Here is an 18,280-nt window from a genome sequence, read left to right on the forward strand (position 1 = left end):
GTACGTTTATGAAATATAGCTAAATTCAAAGGACCTACAGACACAGCCAAAAGTATTGGTGACTTAGCATTTTCCCAAAGAATCCAAATTTGTAGTAAAATGAAACTGACACAACTACAAGTAGTCATGTTGTAACTTGTGATGGTCAGAAAATGATCAGTTACATGGCCCACCCAATTTTATGATAGTTTTTTGTGGCAGTTGTTAAGTGAATCACTGTGGTTATGAAATAAATCTGCAGTTGTCAAACAAACCCAATGGTTTGCTACGGGCATGGTTTTGCCAAAAACCAGAAATAAATGCTGGTTTTCAGCAAAACTATTGTAAAACGAGGGTAAAACTATTGGAAAATGGCGAGGGTCCGGGATATTTGAGGGAACACCTGCTGCCAGCATCAAGCTCCCTTCGTCCAGTGCACTCCCACAGGGAGGGTCTTCTCAGGGTGCCGCCGGTAAGAGATTGCCGGCGGGTAACACCCAGGGGTAGGGCCTTCTCAGTGGGTGCGCCTGCCCTGTGGAACCAGCTGCCTGCGGAGCTTAGGACTGCCCCCAACCTCCGTTCATTCCGCCGGGACCTGAAGACCTGGCTCTTTGAGCTCTCTGGCCCAGGCTGAGAATTTTTAAAATTTTAATTTTAATTGGGTTTATTACTGTTCTCAGGGTTTTACTTAATCTTTTAAAATTTGTTTTAACGTTTGTATTGACTCTCTTTTAAATGCCCTGTAAACCGCCCTGAGTCCTTCGGGAAAGGGTGGTATATAAATCTAAATAAATAAATAAAACACATTCACATGACCATGGGGCACTGCAAACGACTGTAAGTGTGATCCAGTTACTGAATGCCTGAAATACAGTTACATCACCATATGCCGCAGAGAACTCCTGAAACTTCAAATTTGGGTTTATGTCTATGGAGATTCTCAGCTATCCAGGAAAATGGTTTCCAAAAGCAACTGGAATATTTTTGGTACAAGTCAGGCATTACACATCCTGTCTTTGCTCTTGATCTGAACAACCAAGATGTTAGTGATTTATTTAACACTAGAGACTCTCTATTTTACAGATACATTCCCCAGTTCTGCTGCCAGAATTGTTTCCTTCAGTTGTCGATTAATTTTTTTAATACACTACCATATTCAAGATATAAGCTCTCCCAAAATCAGAATAATCATTTCTGTTTTGAATATCATCACATTTCCATCAATCAATATACCAATTGAAACATTTTGCTGTTTCATTTACAATACAACCTCTGAACTTTGAAGATGTAAATGTTTACTTCTGCTCAGCCAAAGATTAGCATCAAAAACAGTTTGACTGGGAGTATGCAATCAGTGTACCAAATAGTAGAAACAAGTTTTAATCAGTAAAATCACCAAACTTTCACTTTTAGTTTTTTGATACAAAAGAAACATTTTATGGACAGTAGGACTCACATTCCATTTTCATTCCCATCTCAAGGCATTTTTTGAGTCGACAAAATTGGCAACGATTCCGATGGTGTTTATTGATGATACAATCTTGGTTGCTACGGCAACTATATGTCAGATTTTTCCTCACACTTCTTTTAAAAAAGCCTTTGCATCCTTCACAACTGACAGCACCATAATGACGACCTTTAAAAAGGGGGAGAAAATCTAAGAAACTAAGAAAATACAATTACAATAGAAAAGTACATTTTAAAACAATTTTTACTTATGCAATATTCACTAGTCAATGGTTCTGTCAATTTGCTTTTAACTTCACAATTTTTATAAAATCTAAGTCTTGTAAATCAAAGGGCTTTCCTGGATTTCTTTGAGGTTCTACATCATAGTAGAATTGTTTTATGATATTGCAGTAATGAAACTCAGATATATTTTGCGTGCAAGCCAGCTGGAGACCACTTATGGATAGGCCTTGAGTTATGATGGCAACTGGGACTGGGATTGCAGTCACTAAGTGATACAGCTGTAAAGAGTGACGTGACAATACCCTATCACTTAGCAACAGCAATTCAGGCAGTCCCAGATGTCATCATAACTCAAACATAAGGTAACATAATTCCACCTCCTGTGAGTTAATAAACAGGTAGCAGAGGGAGAGGGAGGCTGAGCATAAGCTGCGCATAAGTTGGGTTTGTGCTATAATGCAGTGGAAGTGCAGGGAAGCCAGATGCTGGTGACTGTACACCTTGGTGTGATCTCGGGGAGGCCAGGGAAGAAGGAGGGTGCTGGTGGGTGTGAGCAAGTGAGGGGGAGGGAGACCATGGTGCATGTTAGTCAAGAAAAGTTGGGGAGGGGACAGACTTGCCCAAGCAACTCGTGACTTTCCCCACCAACTTCTTTTTTACCTTTGCTTGTAGGAAGCTAGCAGGGAAGGCCGGCAATGGTGATCAAGTGACTGGGAGATACTGCAACCTGTTTTAAGTGTGATCTGGTTACCAAACAGCCAAATTTTGCTAACATGATTGTGGGGACACTGCAAGCAGTGGAACTTTGAGGACTGGTTGTAAGTCCTTTCACTCAATGACAGGGTAACTTTTAACAATGGCTGAATGAATTGTCATAACTTGAGGACTCTCTATACGATAGTCACTCATTTATACAACTTATCACTATGAAAGCTCTCAGAATGGTGAAGAACTGTAAAACCAAGCTATAAAAACTATAAAGATTTAACAGAGACAGCAGCCAAATTTATGTTAATGCTGTCACTTAAAGCAAAACACACAGATGCTCTCCCTGCCAGTCTAGACTGAGGTGTTTTTTTTCCCCCTTGATGGTTCCTTAATTAGAGTATTCTTTCTTTCTTGATTGCTTATCTGATGCTATTTCCTGCTTATTCTTGTTTGGAGCATATTCTGATAAGGCTCCGGATTTGGATGCGCATGTGTGATGGCTTGTACATGCAGAGCTAATTCTTGCAAAATTTGTTCCCACTCTGCCTTGAAAAGCTGAAGCAAAGTAAGGATTATGCATACAGGTAGTCCTCGATATACAACAATTCATTTAGTGACTGTTTGAAGTTGCAATGGCACTGAAAAAAGTGACAGAGTTTTTCAAGCTTACAATTATTACTCTGGTCTCAGAGTATCAAAATCTGGACTGGCAAGTATTTATGACAGCTGTATTTATGACAGCTGGGGTCATGTGATCATCTATTGCAGCCTTCTGACAAGCAAAGTCAATGAGGAAGCCAGATTCATTTAACAATTGTGTTACTAACCTAACAACTGCAGTGATTCACTTAACAGCAGTGGCAAGAAAGGTTGTAAAATGTAGCAAAATGTACTTAACAACTGTCTTACTTAGAAATGGAAATTTTGGGCTCAATTTTGGACATAAGTCAAGGACTACCTATAATTACTGCTATAAATAGCAGTATGCACCAAAAATAAATATGCAACGATAGTGGCTATCTCAAAAATAGTTTTGTCCATATTTCAATAATTACGTACAAGTAAACAAGTTTATCCTAACCATTACATAATTTTAAATATAATTGCTTTATTGTTCTAAAGAAGATTGTATTTTATAAAGTTCCAATGTTGTATAATTGTACCAATTGACATATAGATTACAATGTAATTATTCAAAGTATTGTTTATTTCTTGCCCAGATTTAACAGCAAAGCATACAAATTGATTTATAATTTTAGGGTTTATGATGAAGCAAAGTTTGAGAAACCTTACTTAGGCAGTTTATAGGGAATGGGGAGAAAAAATTCCTGAATATTTCTCATTCTTGACTATGAGGCTTTAATAGTGCTCTTTGCCTATTCCTTCAAAAAATGCTCACTATGGTCATGCGGCTTTATCAAGATGTTCAGTATTTTTAAAAAATACTTATTCCACTAGTATTACCCTAGTATTCTCAAGTATCTTTTGTTCTGGAAAATAACTGAAGAGCTATGACTCAAGAAAAGGAAGAAAATTATTCTGACAATATGATGGCTAGTTGGTTTTAATAAAAAGTCACTATTTATGTATCTTTTGCATTAACTCAATCAGGAGAAACATTCCTGTGCATTGCATAAAAATAATTGCAAAAACTTTCAATTGAGCAAATTACTGAAATGTACAAACTGACTAATTCAAAATCTAGTCAGCATTCTCCTTCTGAGGCAATCTGCACCCAATAGATTACTGCACTGAAGCATTACACTCCTGGCCTCATCTTGATTTGAAAATCCCCTACCACGTTTTTGTTAAAATGAATCAGTCAACTGAAAAGTCAGTCAAGAAGACAAAAATGAAAGGAAAGCTTCTATTTGTTCTTTAGAACATTTATTATATTGTCTAGTAATTCTTTCTTCTGTCCTATTTTGAGCAAGCCAAAATCACTGTGAGCCTTGTGCTCTTCACCTTACTTCCACTGAACTTAAGTCCATTTTTTAAAAATCAAATGGGACTTTCCATAGAATCAAAAGCATTCAAACATTTGATTGAGTCAGTCTAAAATTTTCCCAGACATTATCTTCTATTCTCTTGCTCTGAGGCCAAGCCAGTATTTCAAAAATTAGATTTGGTGTCTTTAGTTGTACCACTTTGCTTTCTTCAATACCCCATACAATTCCATTGTTAGGCAACACGATTTCCACAATGCTGCTCCTCTCTAAATGGGAACCACAGCAAATTTCCTAGGTGCTCTGGGAGATATTCTCACTGCATATGTGACTAAAAGGAATAATGTGCATTTGGGGGCCAGGAAGTCTATGGAAAATTAACAATATCACTATTACAAAAAAGACATCAAGTCAGGTTGTTTTTTTTTACTTTCTTGAAGAATCCCCACTACTACCAAAATAGTTTCTTCTGTTTTTAGCCTCACCAAACCTGCCTTTGAATGAAAGATTGGTACCGTGTGAGTGTTTAGGCAAATGTGTCTTTTCAACCAAGTAGCTTGGCATCTTACCTGATGCTTTGTCTCCACAGACAACACAGTACTCTACTACTTGTGGCCGCTGGACATCAGTTTTAGCCAACAAACGTTCCACAGAGGCAGAGTCAGTGACAATCTAAAATGAAACATTTAAAAATTTCACTATAATTTCTATTTGATATTGCATTTAAAAGATGCTGCAAACTTTTAAACATAAAATGTGCAACTGCAAAATAAACATGCAGAAAGTGAAGAAATATGAAAAATTTAAAAAAAAACAGTATATAGCAAGACAGCAAGGAAAAAGTTTAAAAGTGTACATGATAAAGTGAAGAAAAGTTATAGGGATTCGTACACATGGGAGCCATCTACTAATTGCCTCAAGATGATGTAAACCACTGCCCCTTGCCTTGTTTGCATAATATGACAATGTTGATCTATACAATCTTAATCACATCTTTAGTTTTGCCTCTATATTTTGATATCATCTGATTTTTGTTGAGCTGATAGCATTTCAGCAATATGATGTGGAAACTAGAATATAAATTCTACAGAACTATGCTAATTAGTTAAACTATGAGCCCTCTTTCTGCATGCTCTTAAGACTGAATATCCAATATACATATCATTCTTTAACTGTGGTGTTTACCTGTATTCTGCCTGGCACAATATTATCTGTGGTGGTAAAAATAAGTTGCTTGGTATTAGAAGTCTCAGGTGCGGCTAATATTACTTTCCCTGTTCCAGTACCATCTGGACTAGCAAGTATAAATTGTTGCTTTGGGGATACTGATGAATCCACTGATGTCACTATTTGAATTTTCTGCCCTGTTTGTTGATCTGTGACAATCTATAATAAAAATAAAAACATGACTGTGTGAGAATAAATTTAATACAATAAATAAGTAAAGAAACAAACAAATCAATTTAACAAGTTTTAAGTTCACCTTTAAGAATTATTTAAGGTATCAAGGATGCTGTGTTTCTTGTTACCAAATTATGGATGCAGGTTAGGCAAAAAAGAAAAACAATGCTATAATAAAAATGGAAAGATTCTATCAACAGGTGTTTTGAATAATTACTCAAAATGAAACAAGAAATTGTCTTCAAACATGTATTGTTCACCAGTGCATACAAATAGGAAAGAAGGCTCTCTCCCAAGATGCTTACAAAAACATAGTTCCAATAATAAAATAAAACCTTTCAAGTAGTAGATCGCTTTCTCATAGTAAATCTGTTCCTTGTACACCATCTCCAAATAACTATAAAATTACATATTAGGTCTGAAATTATTACATAAAAGAAAAAAATAAAATTAATATGCTCTATTGAACAAATTGGATGCTACACATTAAGCAGAAAAATGAAACAGACTATATTTAGAAGAAAAAACTATACCTGAATACGCTGTGGTGATGATACGGTGGAATCTGTGGAGATTATCTGGATGCGCTGGGAAGGGCTGGTCATCACTGGAGTTTCAGATAAGGTTGACTGGACAGTTTGGACCTAGGATGATTTATGAAAAAAAAGACTTTACATATGGCAAAACAGTACAGTGATTATTATTTTATTCATTATTATATAACTTAATGAATATTTTATTAAATAATTGAAATCTTTTGGTTAGGGGATTGCACAGCAGAGTACATGCTCAATATTCTCCAAGTTATAAGGCGCATATTTTGCCTCCAAACTCCAAAGAATGCCTTCCAAATCAGCTCCACAGGCTCTAAGGGTTTCAGAAGGGAAGCTGGTATGCTGAATATGGTATATATGTCATTTATTTTTTTGCATCCTGGACTACAACCTTCCATCAGGAAAGAAAAGCTTCAGACATGGTGCACTAATAAAACTATTTTCCATGCATTACCATTTTCTTAATAGGAAATGGAATTCAATTACCTGTGTCTTTGGATGTGGAGGTAAGGATAGTTAAAAAGTATATATGTTGCACTGATTAAAAATAAATCTTCTTTAAAGGTAATAATGTAAACTATTTGGAGGGTATATGCCCTTGGAGACCAAAATATCAGGCACATTATAATGTATTACAGCCCAATGCAAAAGCTAAGAAAAATGGATAATTAAATAATTATTAAAATTAGAATTGTTTTTAAATTAAGTTTATAGTCAGAGGACAAAATACAGAAGGTAAAACTAAAATACTGCATGTATTAAAGTAGTCAGAATAAATAAAGAACATTAAAACAAGCAAGCCAAAAGGAATACAAATCACCTTGGAGGAAACAAATTAACAAGATTGCTATATAATTAACTTGTCTTGCAGCAACAGCAATTACAAGAAATCTGGTAACCCTTCTACAAATATTTACTGAGATGTCAGCTAAAAGAAAGCAAGAGATCTCTCTATCTGATCTTGGGTGACTATATGCCATGTCTATAAAAAAAAGACATTTCAAGAATACCTGTGAAATTGTTTCTATTTCCTGTAGGGGATGTAGGTAAAAATCATTCTTGTGTTGGAACATTTTGAAGTCTTTCTTCAAAGAGGATGGCAAAGCCCCATAGTGCTTTACCGTACTTGCTGGGTAGTTTACAATGTCAATATTTGCATCTTGCCCCCAACAACTTGTGTCCTCATTTTACCGACCTCGGAAAGATGAAAGGCTAAGTCAACTTTGAATCCCATTAGGATCAAACTCCAGGTTGTGGGCAGAGTATGTCTGCAATACTGCATTATAACCATTGCACCACCAGGATATTACATAAAGGATCTCCTATGAGATGGACTAAGGATGTTTAATAAATATTTTGAATGAGAGAACAGTTTTTCAAATATACTATAAAATGTAAAATAGATCTTGTGGACAAATCCTGATAAATATTTCTTATTTATTTATATAGAAAGACAGTTTGATCTAGTGCTGAAGGCATCAGGTTGGCAAGTGGGAGACCACAAGTTCAAGTCCCATCTTAGCTATGAACACCAACTGGTTGACTTTGGGCCAGTCACTCTCTCAGCCCAACCTACTTTTGTTGTTGTTGTGGGGAAATAGGAGGAAGGTATGTTGGATGTTTGCCACCCTAAATTATTTGAAAAAATAATAAAGGTGGGATACAAAATAAATAAATAGATAGATAGATAGATGGATGGATGGATGGATGGATGGATGGATGGATAGATAGATATAGCTGTCCATCTCAAATTAATGACTTGGGACAACTAACATTAGAAAAATATAAAAATATTTTTTAAAAAAATTAAAACAACACATAAAATAGCAGACATTGTAAAAACAGATCCATCAGATCTATCCAATGCACTGACTCAACTCCACATTGTGACCCACCCAGGCCTTTAAGGCCTTACAGAAGATGATAAGCTCTTTCTTTCTTATTTTGAAAATAAGATTTATTTAATTTAAATATCCTTTTGTTTTATAGTACTGACTATATTTGTCATTTCCAAGAAGATGGCAAGTTAAGAGACATTAGTCATCAATCTGCTTCCTAACTGAAGGGAGGTGTGTTCTTAGTTGTCTCTTAGAACAGAATTGTAGGAAGGGGAATTCCAAACAACACCTTCAAGAGAATATTATTTTGAACATTATTTTACATAGACAAATGTGGTCAATTTAATAGTTCAACTCAGATATAAATAGTTATGGATTAACAGACTTCTTTCAATGTTTCATTGGTATGGCAACTACATCTACTTAAGATATAACAGTAAGCAACAATTTGCTATAACAGTATAAATACATGCAAGAAGACAGAATGAACAAGCCTAAAGTTCATGCAGTAAGATGAGCCCACTGTTTGATATTATCTGTCAATCTTGACATTCCACCAAAATTTATTTTCATGTTCATCTGAAGGCCTAAAAAAATCTTATTCAAAAGTTTTATTTATATGACAATACAAATAAATAAACTTTCTGGGTCACATGGTGCTGTTTCTACATTACTTTTTAAAGTAAACAGTATCATGTGCTTCAAAAAAAATACATGGCACCTAAATATTCGAATAAATCATGTTAGTATCCTTTCATATAAATGGCAAAAAGAAATCAATTATACATAGATATAAAAAGAGTTGAAGGCTAAATGAGTAACACACATTAGTCATTTATGTATGACCAGAATGGAGCCCGGAATTTTGGCTGTAAGATGTTGCAGGCATAAATCGAGGAAGCACATGACCAGATTTGATTTTATAACTTATTACAACAGTTGTAAATCAAGTAACTATGGCCAAAAAACAAATCAAACCATTAAAAGAAGTTTGAAGTTATGACGGAGTCCCCCAAGATATTTATGACCCACTTCTGAAGTTCCAAGAATCTCGTCCCATGGTCACATGATCACATGTCAGATGTTTGGCCGGCAGCCCGCATTTACAGCTATTTGCAGTGTCTCATGTTCATATGACCTAGTTTTACAGCAGTTTTGCTGCATACTGGCATTTACTTCTGTAACAAATTATCAGTGTGCTTAACAACCACAGTGTTGACTTAATGACCATGGCAGTTACTTTACAACAACTGCACTCTTTTTAATGGTCAGCATAAAAAAGGTCATAAAATCAAGTCATGTGGGTGAACCGTTTTATGGCCATTATGACTTATGGCTGATAGGTAGGCTCCATTATAGTCATATTTATACTACATATTGAGAAAAATCCAGTTCCAAAAAAAGGCCTTTTATTTTAAACACAGACAATATGTGCCTTTTTCTGACTTATTTTAACTAGAAATACAATTAACAATGATCTCAAAAAATGCCTTATGAAATGCTGTTTAAAAAACCCTAAGTCTACAGTTATAAATAAATGGGCAGTATCACAGAATGAGTCAAAAATGTCTACCACAGTCTAAGTTTTTATACAAAATAACGTTATTTATTTTATTATTTATTTATTTATTTGCTGGCCATCTTGCTTTGAAGTGACTCTTGGTGGCTTACAAGATTAAGATATTTAGGATAGAAAAGTTATTTGCAGCACTTCAGCTTGGTCCTTGATGTTATATTGCCGACATTTTGAATTAAAAGAAACAGATCAATGATATAAATATATAGTATAAGATGCCACTTATAGCAGAATACTATTTCCCCCCCAGAAGAGAAGATGGTTAAAAAGCACAATATAAGTACTTTTCATTCAGAAAATTGCATAGCATTTTGGAAATGGATATGAGGTACAGGAAATGTCAGATCTGCCACTGCAGAATTATTTGCCACACGCAATAATATATATATAGCTCTGTTGTTAAACAACTGACATTTGAAATAAAATATGCAAATATATCAATTTACAGTTTTAAAATTTAATTTCAAACAGTTTTGTATTATCTGTGCATATGCATGCATTAACATAATGAATATAACAAACATTTTTTTTCTTACTAGTTCATCTTTACATATCTTAGTCTAAAGCAGCTTTTGGAAACCTGCTTCTATCCAGATGGTTTTAAGAAAATCTCTCATAATTCCAAGCCACCATGGCTAATATTAGTATTAGAAAGTACTAATTTGGGAAAGATTGCATTAGACAATTTTGAAATAGGCAAGCACATAGTTTTGCTTACTACCAGACTTATTCTTAAGGAATGCAGTAACAATCTGACTTCGATAATGCAAAATCAAATACAGTAATGTATTTTATCAGACAATGTTAATAATTATTGTGATATAAAAATAGTTACAAAGTATGAATTAACTATGTGTTAAGTAATATTGGTCACCATATAAAGGATGTGAAGCAATAAAATACATCAATAACTGATAATTATGATTAAAACTATTAGTTAAAATCAGTATGAAAAGAATAATGGCCTTTTCCAAACACTTAAAATATTCCTAATTTGTACATCCATTTATTTGATAAAAATATTAATAATTATTATCAGTTTAAATTACTGTAAAATGTCATTTAAAATGTCATTTAATAAAAGATTACTAAAATAATGCATAAATACTACCTATATATTCCATATATTCATTTAAAGAACAATCTTATCTGTAGTAATCTTAGAATTATTTGCTTCAAGCTTGAAACTATACAGACTCCAATACTTACAGTGTCAAATCATTCTGCAGTTTTATTTACATTTTTCCTCAGCAAAGATCTTTGGGCAAAACAATTGAAGAAAACTGAAGACATTAGTTCTATTCTACTCCCAAGTGTTGTATCTAAACTCCATTTATAAAGATTCCAGGGATAAAATGACAGAATTATTTAAAAATGCCCTCCCCATGACCCTGTTCCTGTGAAGGTCAAGTACACTATCACTCCCTGTAACCAAGGAAGCAGAATCGACGTGTTCCTGCTGTTTTGCCAGCTGCTGAAGCAGTTTGTCTAATAATACAATTAATTTCACTGGGAAAGATGTACCTAGGTTACAGAGCTTTCTCCTTAGTCTATCCTGGATCTTACGATGATTATTCAATCAATAAAATAGTAAATTTCATCAGAAAATAATTTCGTTATTGTCTGATACATTGCATGCCAATACGAAAGAAAACAATAAAAACTTTTTATAGTATTTTGTTTATGAGTCATCTACCATTTTTGCAGTTTATTAAATTAATATCTTTTAAAAATAGTCTTTATTAAATTGTGTGCCCATCAAAAGTATATTAGAATTTATTTATAAATGTATTTATAAAGTATTTATTGGAAAACTATAAATCCCCATTTTAATTCTTGTAAAAGAACTACTGTAATTTAACATATAATACAAGAATCACAAACAGTTAAGAAAACTATATTGATTCAAAAGTCAAATAATTGATATATTGCCAATAATTTAAGAATTATTTTCATTTGGAAATAAATGGAAATATCCATAAAAGTGAATAATACAAATTATACATATGATTCCACAAAGTACTGAATGACAATATTCTTCAGAATGCAGGTAACCTTTTATTGCACAAATTCCTTAAATCATTCATGAGATTGCCAAATAATCTTTTCTTTACAAACATGTGATTCTGACCCGCTAGTTGAGCAATATTTCTGTCAGGAAGTTTGCCCATGTTCTCGCCTTTTTGGATTACCATTCAGATACAGTGAAGGGAAAAATTATTTGATCCCCTGCTGATTTTATATGTTTGCCCACTGACAAAGAAATGATCAGTCTATAATTTTAATTGTAGGTTTATTATAACAGTGAGACAAAATAACAACAAAAAAATCCAGAAAAAAACATTTCAAAATAGTTATAAATTGATTTGCATTTTAGTGAGTGAAATAGGTATTTGACCCCTTTGCAAAACATGACAGTACTTGGCGACAAAAGCCCTTATTATTTCTTCTAGTTGGCCATCAGGTTTGCACACATCTCAGGAGGGATTTTGTCCCACTCCTCTTTGTAGATCCTCTTTAAGTCATTTTGAGGCTGAGGTTTGGCAGCTCAAACCTTCAGCTCTGTCCAGACTTTCTGTGGGATTAAGGTCTGGAGACTGGCTAGCCGCTAGGCCATTCCAGGACCTTAATGTGCTTCTTCTTGAACCACTCCTTTGTTCCCTTGGCCATGTGTTTTGGGTCATTGCCATGCTGAAATACCCATCCATGATCCATTTTCAATGCCCTGGCTGAGGGAAGGAGGTTCTTACCCACGATTTGATGGTACATGTCTCCGTCTATCGGCCCTCTGATGCAGTAAAGTTGTCCTATCCCCTTAGCAGAAAAACAGCCCCAAAGAATAATGTTTCCACCTTCATGTTTGACAGTGTTTGATGGTGTTCTTGGGGTCATAGGTAGCATTCCTCCTCCTCCTCCAGTCTCATCTGACCACAACACTTTCACCCAGTTCTCCTCTGAATCATTTAGAAGTTCACTGACAAATTTTAGACTGGCCTATACATGTGCTTCTTGAGCAAGGCAACCTTGCGGGCGCTGCAGAATTTCAGTCCTTCACAATGTAATGTGTTACCAATTGTTTTCTTGGTGATTATAGTCCCAGCTGCCTTGAGATCATTGACAAGATCCTCCCGTGTAGTTCTGGGCTGATTCCTCACTGTTCTCATGATCACTGAAACTCCACAAGGTGAGATCTTGCTTGAAGCCCCAGACCAAGGGAAATTTAGTTATTTTGTATTTCTTCCATTTGCAAATAATTGCACCAACTGTTGTCATCTTCTCATCAAGCTGCTTGGTGATAATCTTGTAGCGATTCAAGCCTTGGACAGATCTACAATCTTGTCCCTGACATCCTTGGACAGCTCTTTGGTCTTGGCCATGGTGGAGAGTTTGGAATCTGATTGCTTCTGTAGACAGGTGTCTTTTATACAGGTAACAAACTGAGATTAGGAGCACTCCCTTTAAGAGAGTGCTCCTAATGTCAGCTCGTTACCGGTATAAAAGACACCTGGGAAATGTATTTTTCTGGATTTTTTTATTGTTATTCTGTCTCTCACTGTTAAAATAAACCTACCATTAAAATTATAGACTGATAATTTCTTTGTCAGTGGGCAAATGTACAAAATCAGCAGGGGATCAAATAATTTTTTTCCCTCACTGTAAAATTGAGAAAGATACCATCTAAAACTGGCAGAAATAAGATCATGGCTTGTAAAAGTCAAACGATAGCTAGCTCCTTCCCATTTAGTGGCTATTATTCTTATATATGTCCAGTAAATATTTTCCTTCTCCAAGTTACCTGCATATGTCAAATGAAAAAGCAACTATCCTTTTTCATGATATTCATCAGTCATGAACTTCGGAATGTGCGCAAATGTTGATTATCAACTTTCTACTTTAGTACTGTTTCTTTTGTATTTTCAAAATTAACATCCTCTGAATTATCTGTATAGGAAACACTTTAAAAAAGGAAAAGCTACTAGATACCTTTAAATAATAGCTTGCTACTATGAACCAAAAGGTTGACTTTGTAGTCATAGAATCAGATCAAAAGATGCATTTAGAGAATCTACAATATTTTACTTGGAACATCTTCCAATTATTAATCTGCATGAAATAATGGCAAATTAAGTCAACAGTGGTCATTTTGAAGCTGAACTTAGGTATATGCAAAATAGCGCATGTGGTCACTAAGGCTTCTATAAACCTTTTTGTTCAGTAAGCCTATTGCTTCATCTGATTTGTAACGTTTGGCGCTTGTCCGAAGACGTCTCCGTGGTCATGTGGCCGGCATGACTAGACGCTAAAGGCGCACAGACCCACCAAACTGCCGACCTTCTGATCGACAAGCTCAGCGTCCTAACCCACTGAGCCACCGTGTCCCTTCTAAAAATGATGCATAGCTGCTACCTAATGTTCTCTCTGGAGGGATCTCTATCTGCTCAGCAAAAAACAAAACAAAAAACCCTCTCAACTAACAAAAAGCTATATGTAAGGCAGCAAAAAGCTTCTGGTAAAAGTCTAATTTAGTAGCCATTTTGTGAAAAAGACAGGCTTTTTTGTGGTGGCCATTATCTGACAGTAATATTTACATATTATGAACATTCAAAATGTGCCCACAATTCAAAAGAACTGTCATCATTAAAAATACAGCAATACATATCAATAAAAAGAAAACCTACCTAATTTAAAATAACGTACCAAAATGGTAAGTTTTCAAACATAATCTTTGTTTCAAAAAATTGCATTAGTCAGTAAATTATTAGACACAATAAGTAGCTTATGAAAGAGAGAAAACAAAGACTGAGATATGTAGTACACGTAGTCCTTGACTTGCAACAGTTCATTTAGTGACTGTTCAAAGTTACAACAGCACTAAAAGTGACTTATGACATTTTTCACACTTATGACCATTGCAGCATTCCCACGGTCATGTGATTAAAATTTGGACACTTGGCAACTGGCTCATGTTTAGAACGGTTGCAGTATTGTGGGGTCATGTAATCATCTTTTGCAATCTTCCGACAAGTGAAATCAATGGGAAAACAGATTCACTTAACAACCGAGTGATTAATTTAAAAACTGCAGTGATCCACTTAACAAATGTGCCAAGGAAATGGGGCAAAACTCACTTAACAAATTTCTTACTTGGCAACATAAACGTTGGGCTCAATTGTGGTCCTAAATTGATGACTACCTCTATCAGATGCAGGTGAGGAAAAGAAAAGAATACATAATTACTGAGTTGGAAGGGACCTTGGAGGTCTTCTAATCCATCCCAGACAAATGGCTGCCTAATCTGTTCTTTAAAAAAGTCCAGTGATGCATTACCCACAACTTCTACAGGCAAGCTATTCCACTGATTAATTTCATGGTCAGGAAATTTCTTCTTAGTTCTAGGTTGGATCTCTCCTTAATATCTTTCTCTTTGTTGCTTCTTGTTCTGTCCTTAGGTGCTTTGGAGAATAGGTTAACCCCCTCTTCTCTGTGACAGCTTCTCAAATATTCAAAAAGTTCAGAAAAAAAATTCAAAACTGAAGCTGTTACTTCATTTTTTTGCAAGAAAAATCCAGAATTTTAAAAACTTTTCTTCTACTGCAAATAACCAAAAACATTTTTCTTAAATCTACATTGATATGGGATACATCTTGGTATTAGATTTTTCCAAACTTTTGCTTGAAAACCACATACATTAAATGTACATATCTACTAGGTATACTTTTAGGTGCAAAAAAAGAAATTAAATAAATAAGGAAAAAATGGAATATAGTTAAATCTAGTTTAATAACACCATTCAATAATCTCTCTGTGCTTTTCCAACTTTGCCAACCAACCTCCCTATATACACATTGCTTCAAACATTTCCTTTTCTTCAACTTCTCACCATTCTATTTTTAAGGATCTCTTCAACTTCATCCATGACACCTCAATCTTCTCTCAAACTACCGGTATTCACACTTTTGTGTGTATGTGTTTATACGTGTGTGTGATAACATTTAGAAATGTTATCGAGTATTCAGTTGAATAGAGGAATGGGAACAAAATGAGAGAGCACATAAAAAATGATTCATCATTCAGAAACCTAAACATGAATGAAAATGGTGACTGTTCAGTGACTCTCTGCTTCGCAAACAGATCTATTTGTTTCCTTTGGCACTGTACTTTCAGCACAATCTCTGGCCTGGAGGTTTCAACTTTATCTTACTTTTTGCTAGGACTTGGGACACAATGAGTGATCAGTGACGATAGTACTCAAGACATCAATATTTTAACACTTTTACCTTACATAGTTGGAACATCCCATACTTGCAAAGTCCCTTAACTCCAAGTACAAATGTAGAGAAAGAGGACACCCTTTTGTGGTGCTTGGAGGCTGTGGGGGTCTGGATGGGGATATAGATTTCAACTGAATCCTAGTTAGATGGAGTGGCTGTGGATGCCCCTCCCACTCCAGGAATTTATTGTCTTGGATGGGGCTGCACTGCCCCAGAAAGACTTGCTGGGTAACTTGGATGTCCTCTTGGCTTTATGGCTCCTGCTCAAAGAGCAGGTGACAAGGTTTTTTCTAACTTCGTGTTGTACACCAGTTTTGTCCCTTCCAGGACAGGGAGGCCCTCTGCTCAGTCACTCATGCCGTGGTCATCTCCCAATTGGACTACTGCAACATGCTTTACATGTGACTACCCCTAAAAAGTTTCTGGAAGCTTCAAGAGGTATGTGGAATGCAGCCGTGTGAGTCATACTGGGTGTCCAAAGAAGAGATTGCATAATACCTCTAGAGGCTCCATGAACTGCATTGTGTGCCAGTTTGTGTTCAGGTTCAATTCAAGGTAAGTTGGGACCTTGGAGGTCTTCTAGTCCAACCCCCTGCTCAAGCAGGAGACCATATCGTTTCAGACAAGTGGGTTGGTTATTACCTATAAAGCCCTATATGACATAGCACCTGGTTACCTATCGAAATGCTTTGCCCCATCACATCAGCCAGTCCCACTCGCTCAGGCACAGAAGGCATGCTACAGACCTATTACTCAAAGAATTTCAACTGGCAGGGTCTAGGAAGAGAGCGTTTTTCTGACACTGTCCCTGCATTGTGGAGCATCTTGCCCTCATGTGAGGAAAGCCCCCAATCTTTTGGCCTTCTATAAAAGGGTGAAAACTTGGTTGTATAGCCTTGTGGGTTATGTAGCCATGGGGTTAATTGGCCCCATGAGACAACAACCCCGCCTGTGTTAACCTCCCCATCTTGGAATTCTCCGTCTTTTATAATTTTTCAATGTCGTTTTATGTTTAAAAAAATTAACCTTAGATTCGGTTTTTAAAGCTTAATTTTATTGATTAAATTGTACATCACCCAGACCCCCTCTCTGAGGGAGATGGGCAGTTAAGAAATGTGTTTGATAAATAAATAAATAGCAAAGTCTGATTTCTATGTTAGTGATAGCTTGAGATAACATAACTTCAACACTATAAGGCATCCTTTCATGTTCTTGAATTGTGCCACATCCCCCCTCAGTCTTCTCTTTTGAACATTTTCAGTTCTTAGTATATCTCTTGTAATACTCTGGGCTGCCTTTCTACAGTTGTACCTCTTCCAATGTCTGAATCCTGCTTCCATGGAACAGGGCAACAATACTTGAGATCTGAACAATATATAATACAGCAGAACTACTACTTCTCATAATTTGGAAGCTACGTTTCTATTGATGCAGACTAAAATTGTATCTGCCATTGCTGCAGTCATATCCTTTTGCTCATATCCATGTTGCAACCAACTATTATCCCTAGATTATTTTTATAACAAATCATACAATTGATTTCTTTTGCTTATACAATGAATTTTGGATTTCTATTCAATTTAACTGGTTCTTTCTCAGCCCATTTTTCTGATACATAAAGACCATTTAAAATTATATTCATCTTGTATAGCATTATTGCTGTCTTCAGTTTTGCATCATCTGCAGTGTTAATGAGCATTCTCCTTATTTCTTCACCCAACTCATTAACAACAACAAATAGGACCAAGAACAGTGCAGTACCCCATCCATTACTTCAGTTTGTTAGGAAATCACTAATAAGCACTGTGTAGTACTTTCAATTCAGTGATGTATTCATTTAATTGTCTTGCTATCTAGACCTTACATAACTGGATACCATTTGGAAGTTAATGGGTCACTTTTTAAAATATTTTATCTCACCTTTATTTTTTTTTATAAATAACTCAAGGTGGCAAACATACCTAACACTCCTTCCTCCTCCTATTTTCCTCATAACAACTCTGTGAGGTGGGTTGGGCTGAGAGAAAATGAGTGGCCTAAGGTCACCCAGCTGGCTTTTATGCCTAACACAGAACTAGAACTCACATGCTCCTGGTTTCTAGACCAGCACCTTAATCACTAAACCAAAATGACTCTTTTTGTCAATGGTTTGTTTAAATTAGAATATATTTAAAAATAAGGGTATCTTTAAAAGCATGTTGTCAATGTGTCATTAAAATTAGGATATAGCTAATATTCCACAATCTAATAATAAAATTACTTAATAAAAAAGTAAAATTAAAGTGGCAAGCTTTATTCAAATTCTTTATGATTA

General features: G+C 35.4%; 1 protein-coding gene across 2 annotated transcripts in view; it reads right to left on the bottom strand.

The window, feature by feature from the left end:
* The window catches only part of NR2C2 (nuclear receptor subfamily 2 group C member 2), a 71,414-nt gene that overhangs the window by 38,704 nt on the left and 14,430 nt on the right, over window positions 1-18,280 (bottom strand). For both annotated transcript variants that reach the window (XM_083353838.1, XM_083353837.1), the window contains 4 exons: window positions 6,260-6,370; window positions 5,511-5,711; window positions 4,895-4,997; window positions 1,436-1,615 (listed from right to left, as the gene is read on the bottom strand). In XM_083353838.1, coding sequence (XP_083209964.1) covers window positions 1,436-1,615; window positions 4,895-4,997; window positions 5,511-5,711; window positions 6,260-6,331 — 556 coding nt within the window. In that variant the 5' untranslated portion in view covers window positions 6,332-6,370. The remainder of the gene's footprint in view (window positions 1-1,435; window positions 1,616-4,894; window positions 4,998-5,510; window positions 5,712-6,259; window positions 6,371-18,280) is intronic.

Source organism: Vipera ursinii (genome assembly GCF_947247035.1).
Source record: "Vipera ursinii genome assembly, chromosome: 2".
Classification (NCBI taxonomy): domain Eukaryota; kingdom Metazoa; phylum Chordata; class Lepidosauria; order Squamata; family Viperidae; genus Vipera; species Vipera ursinii.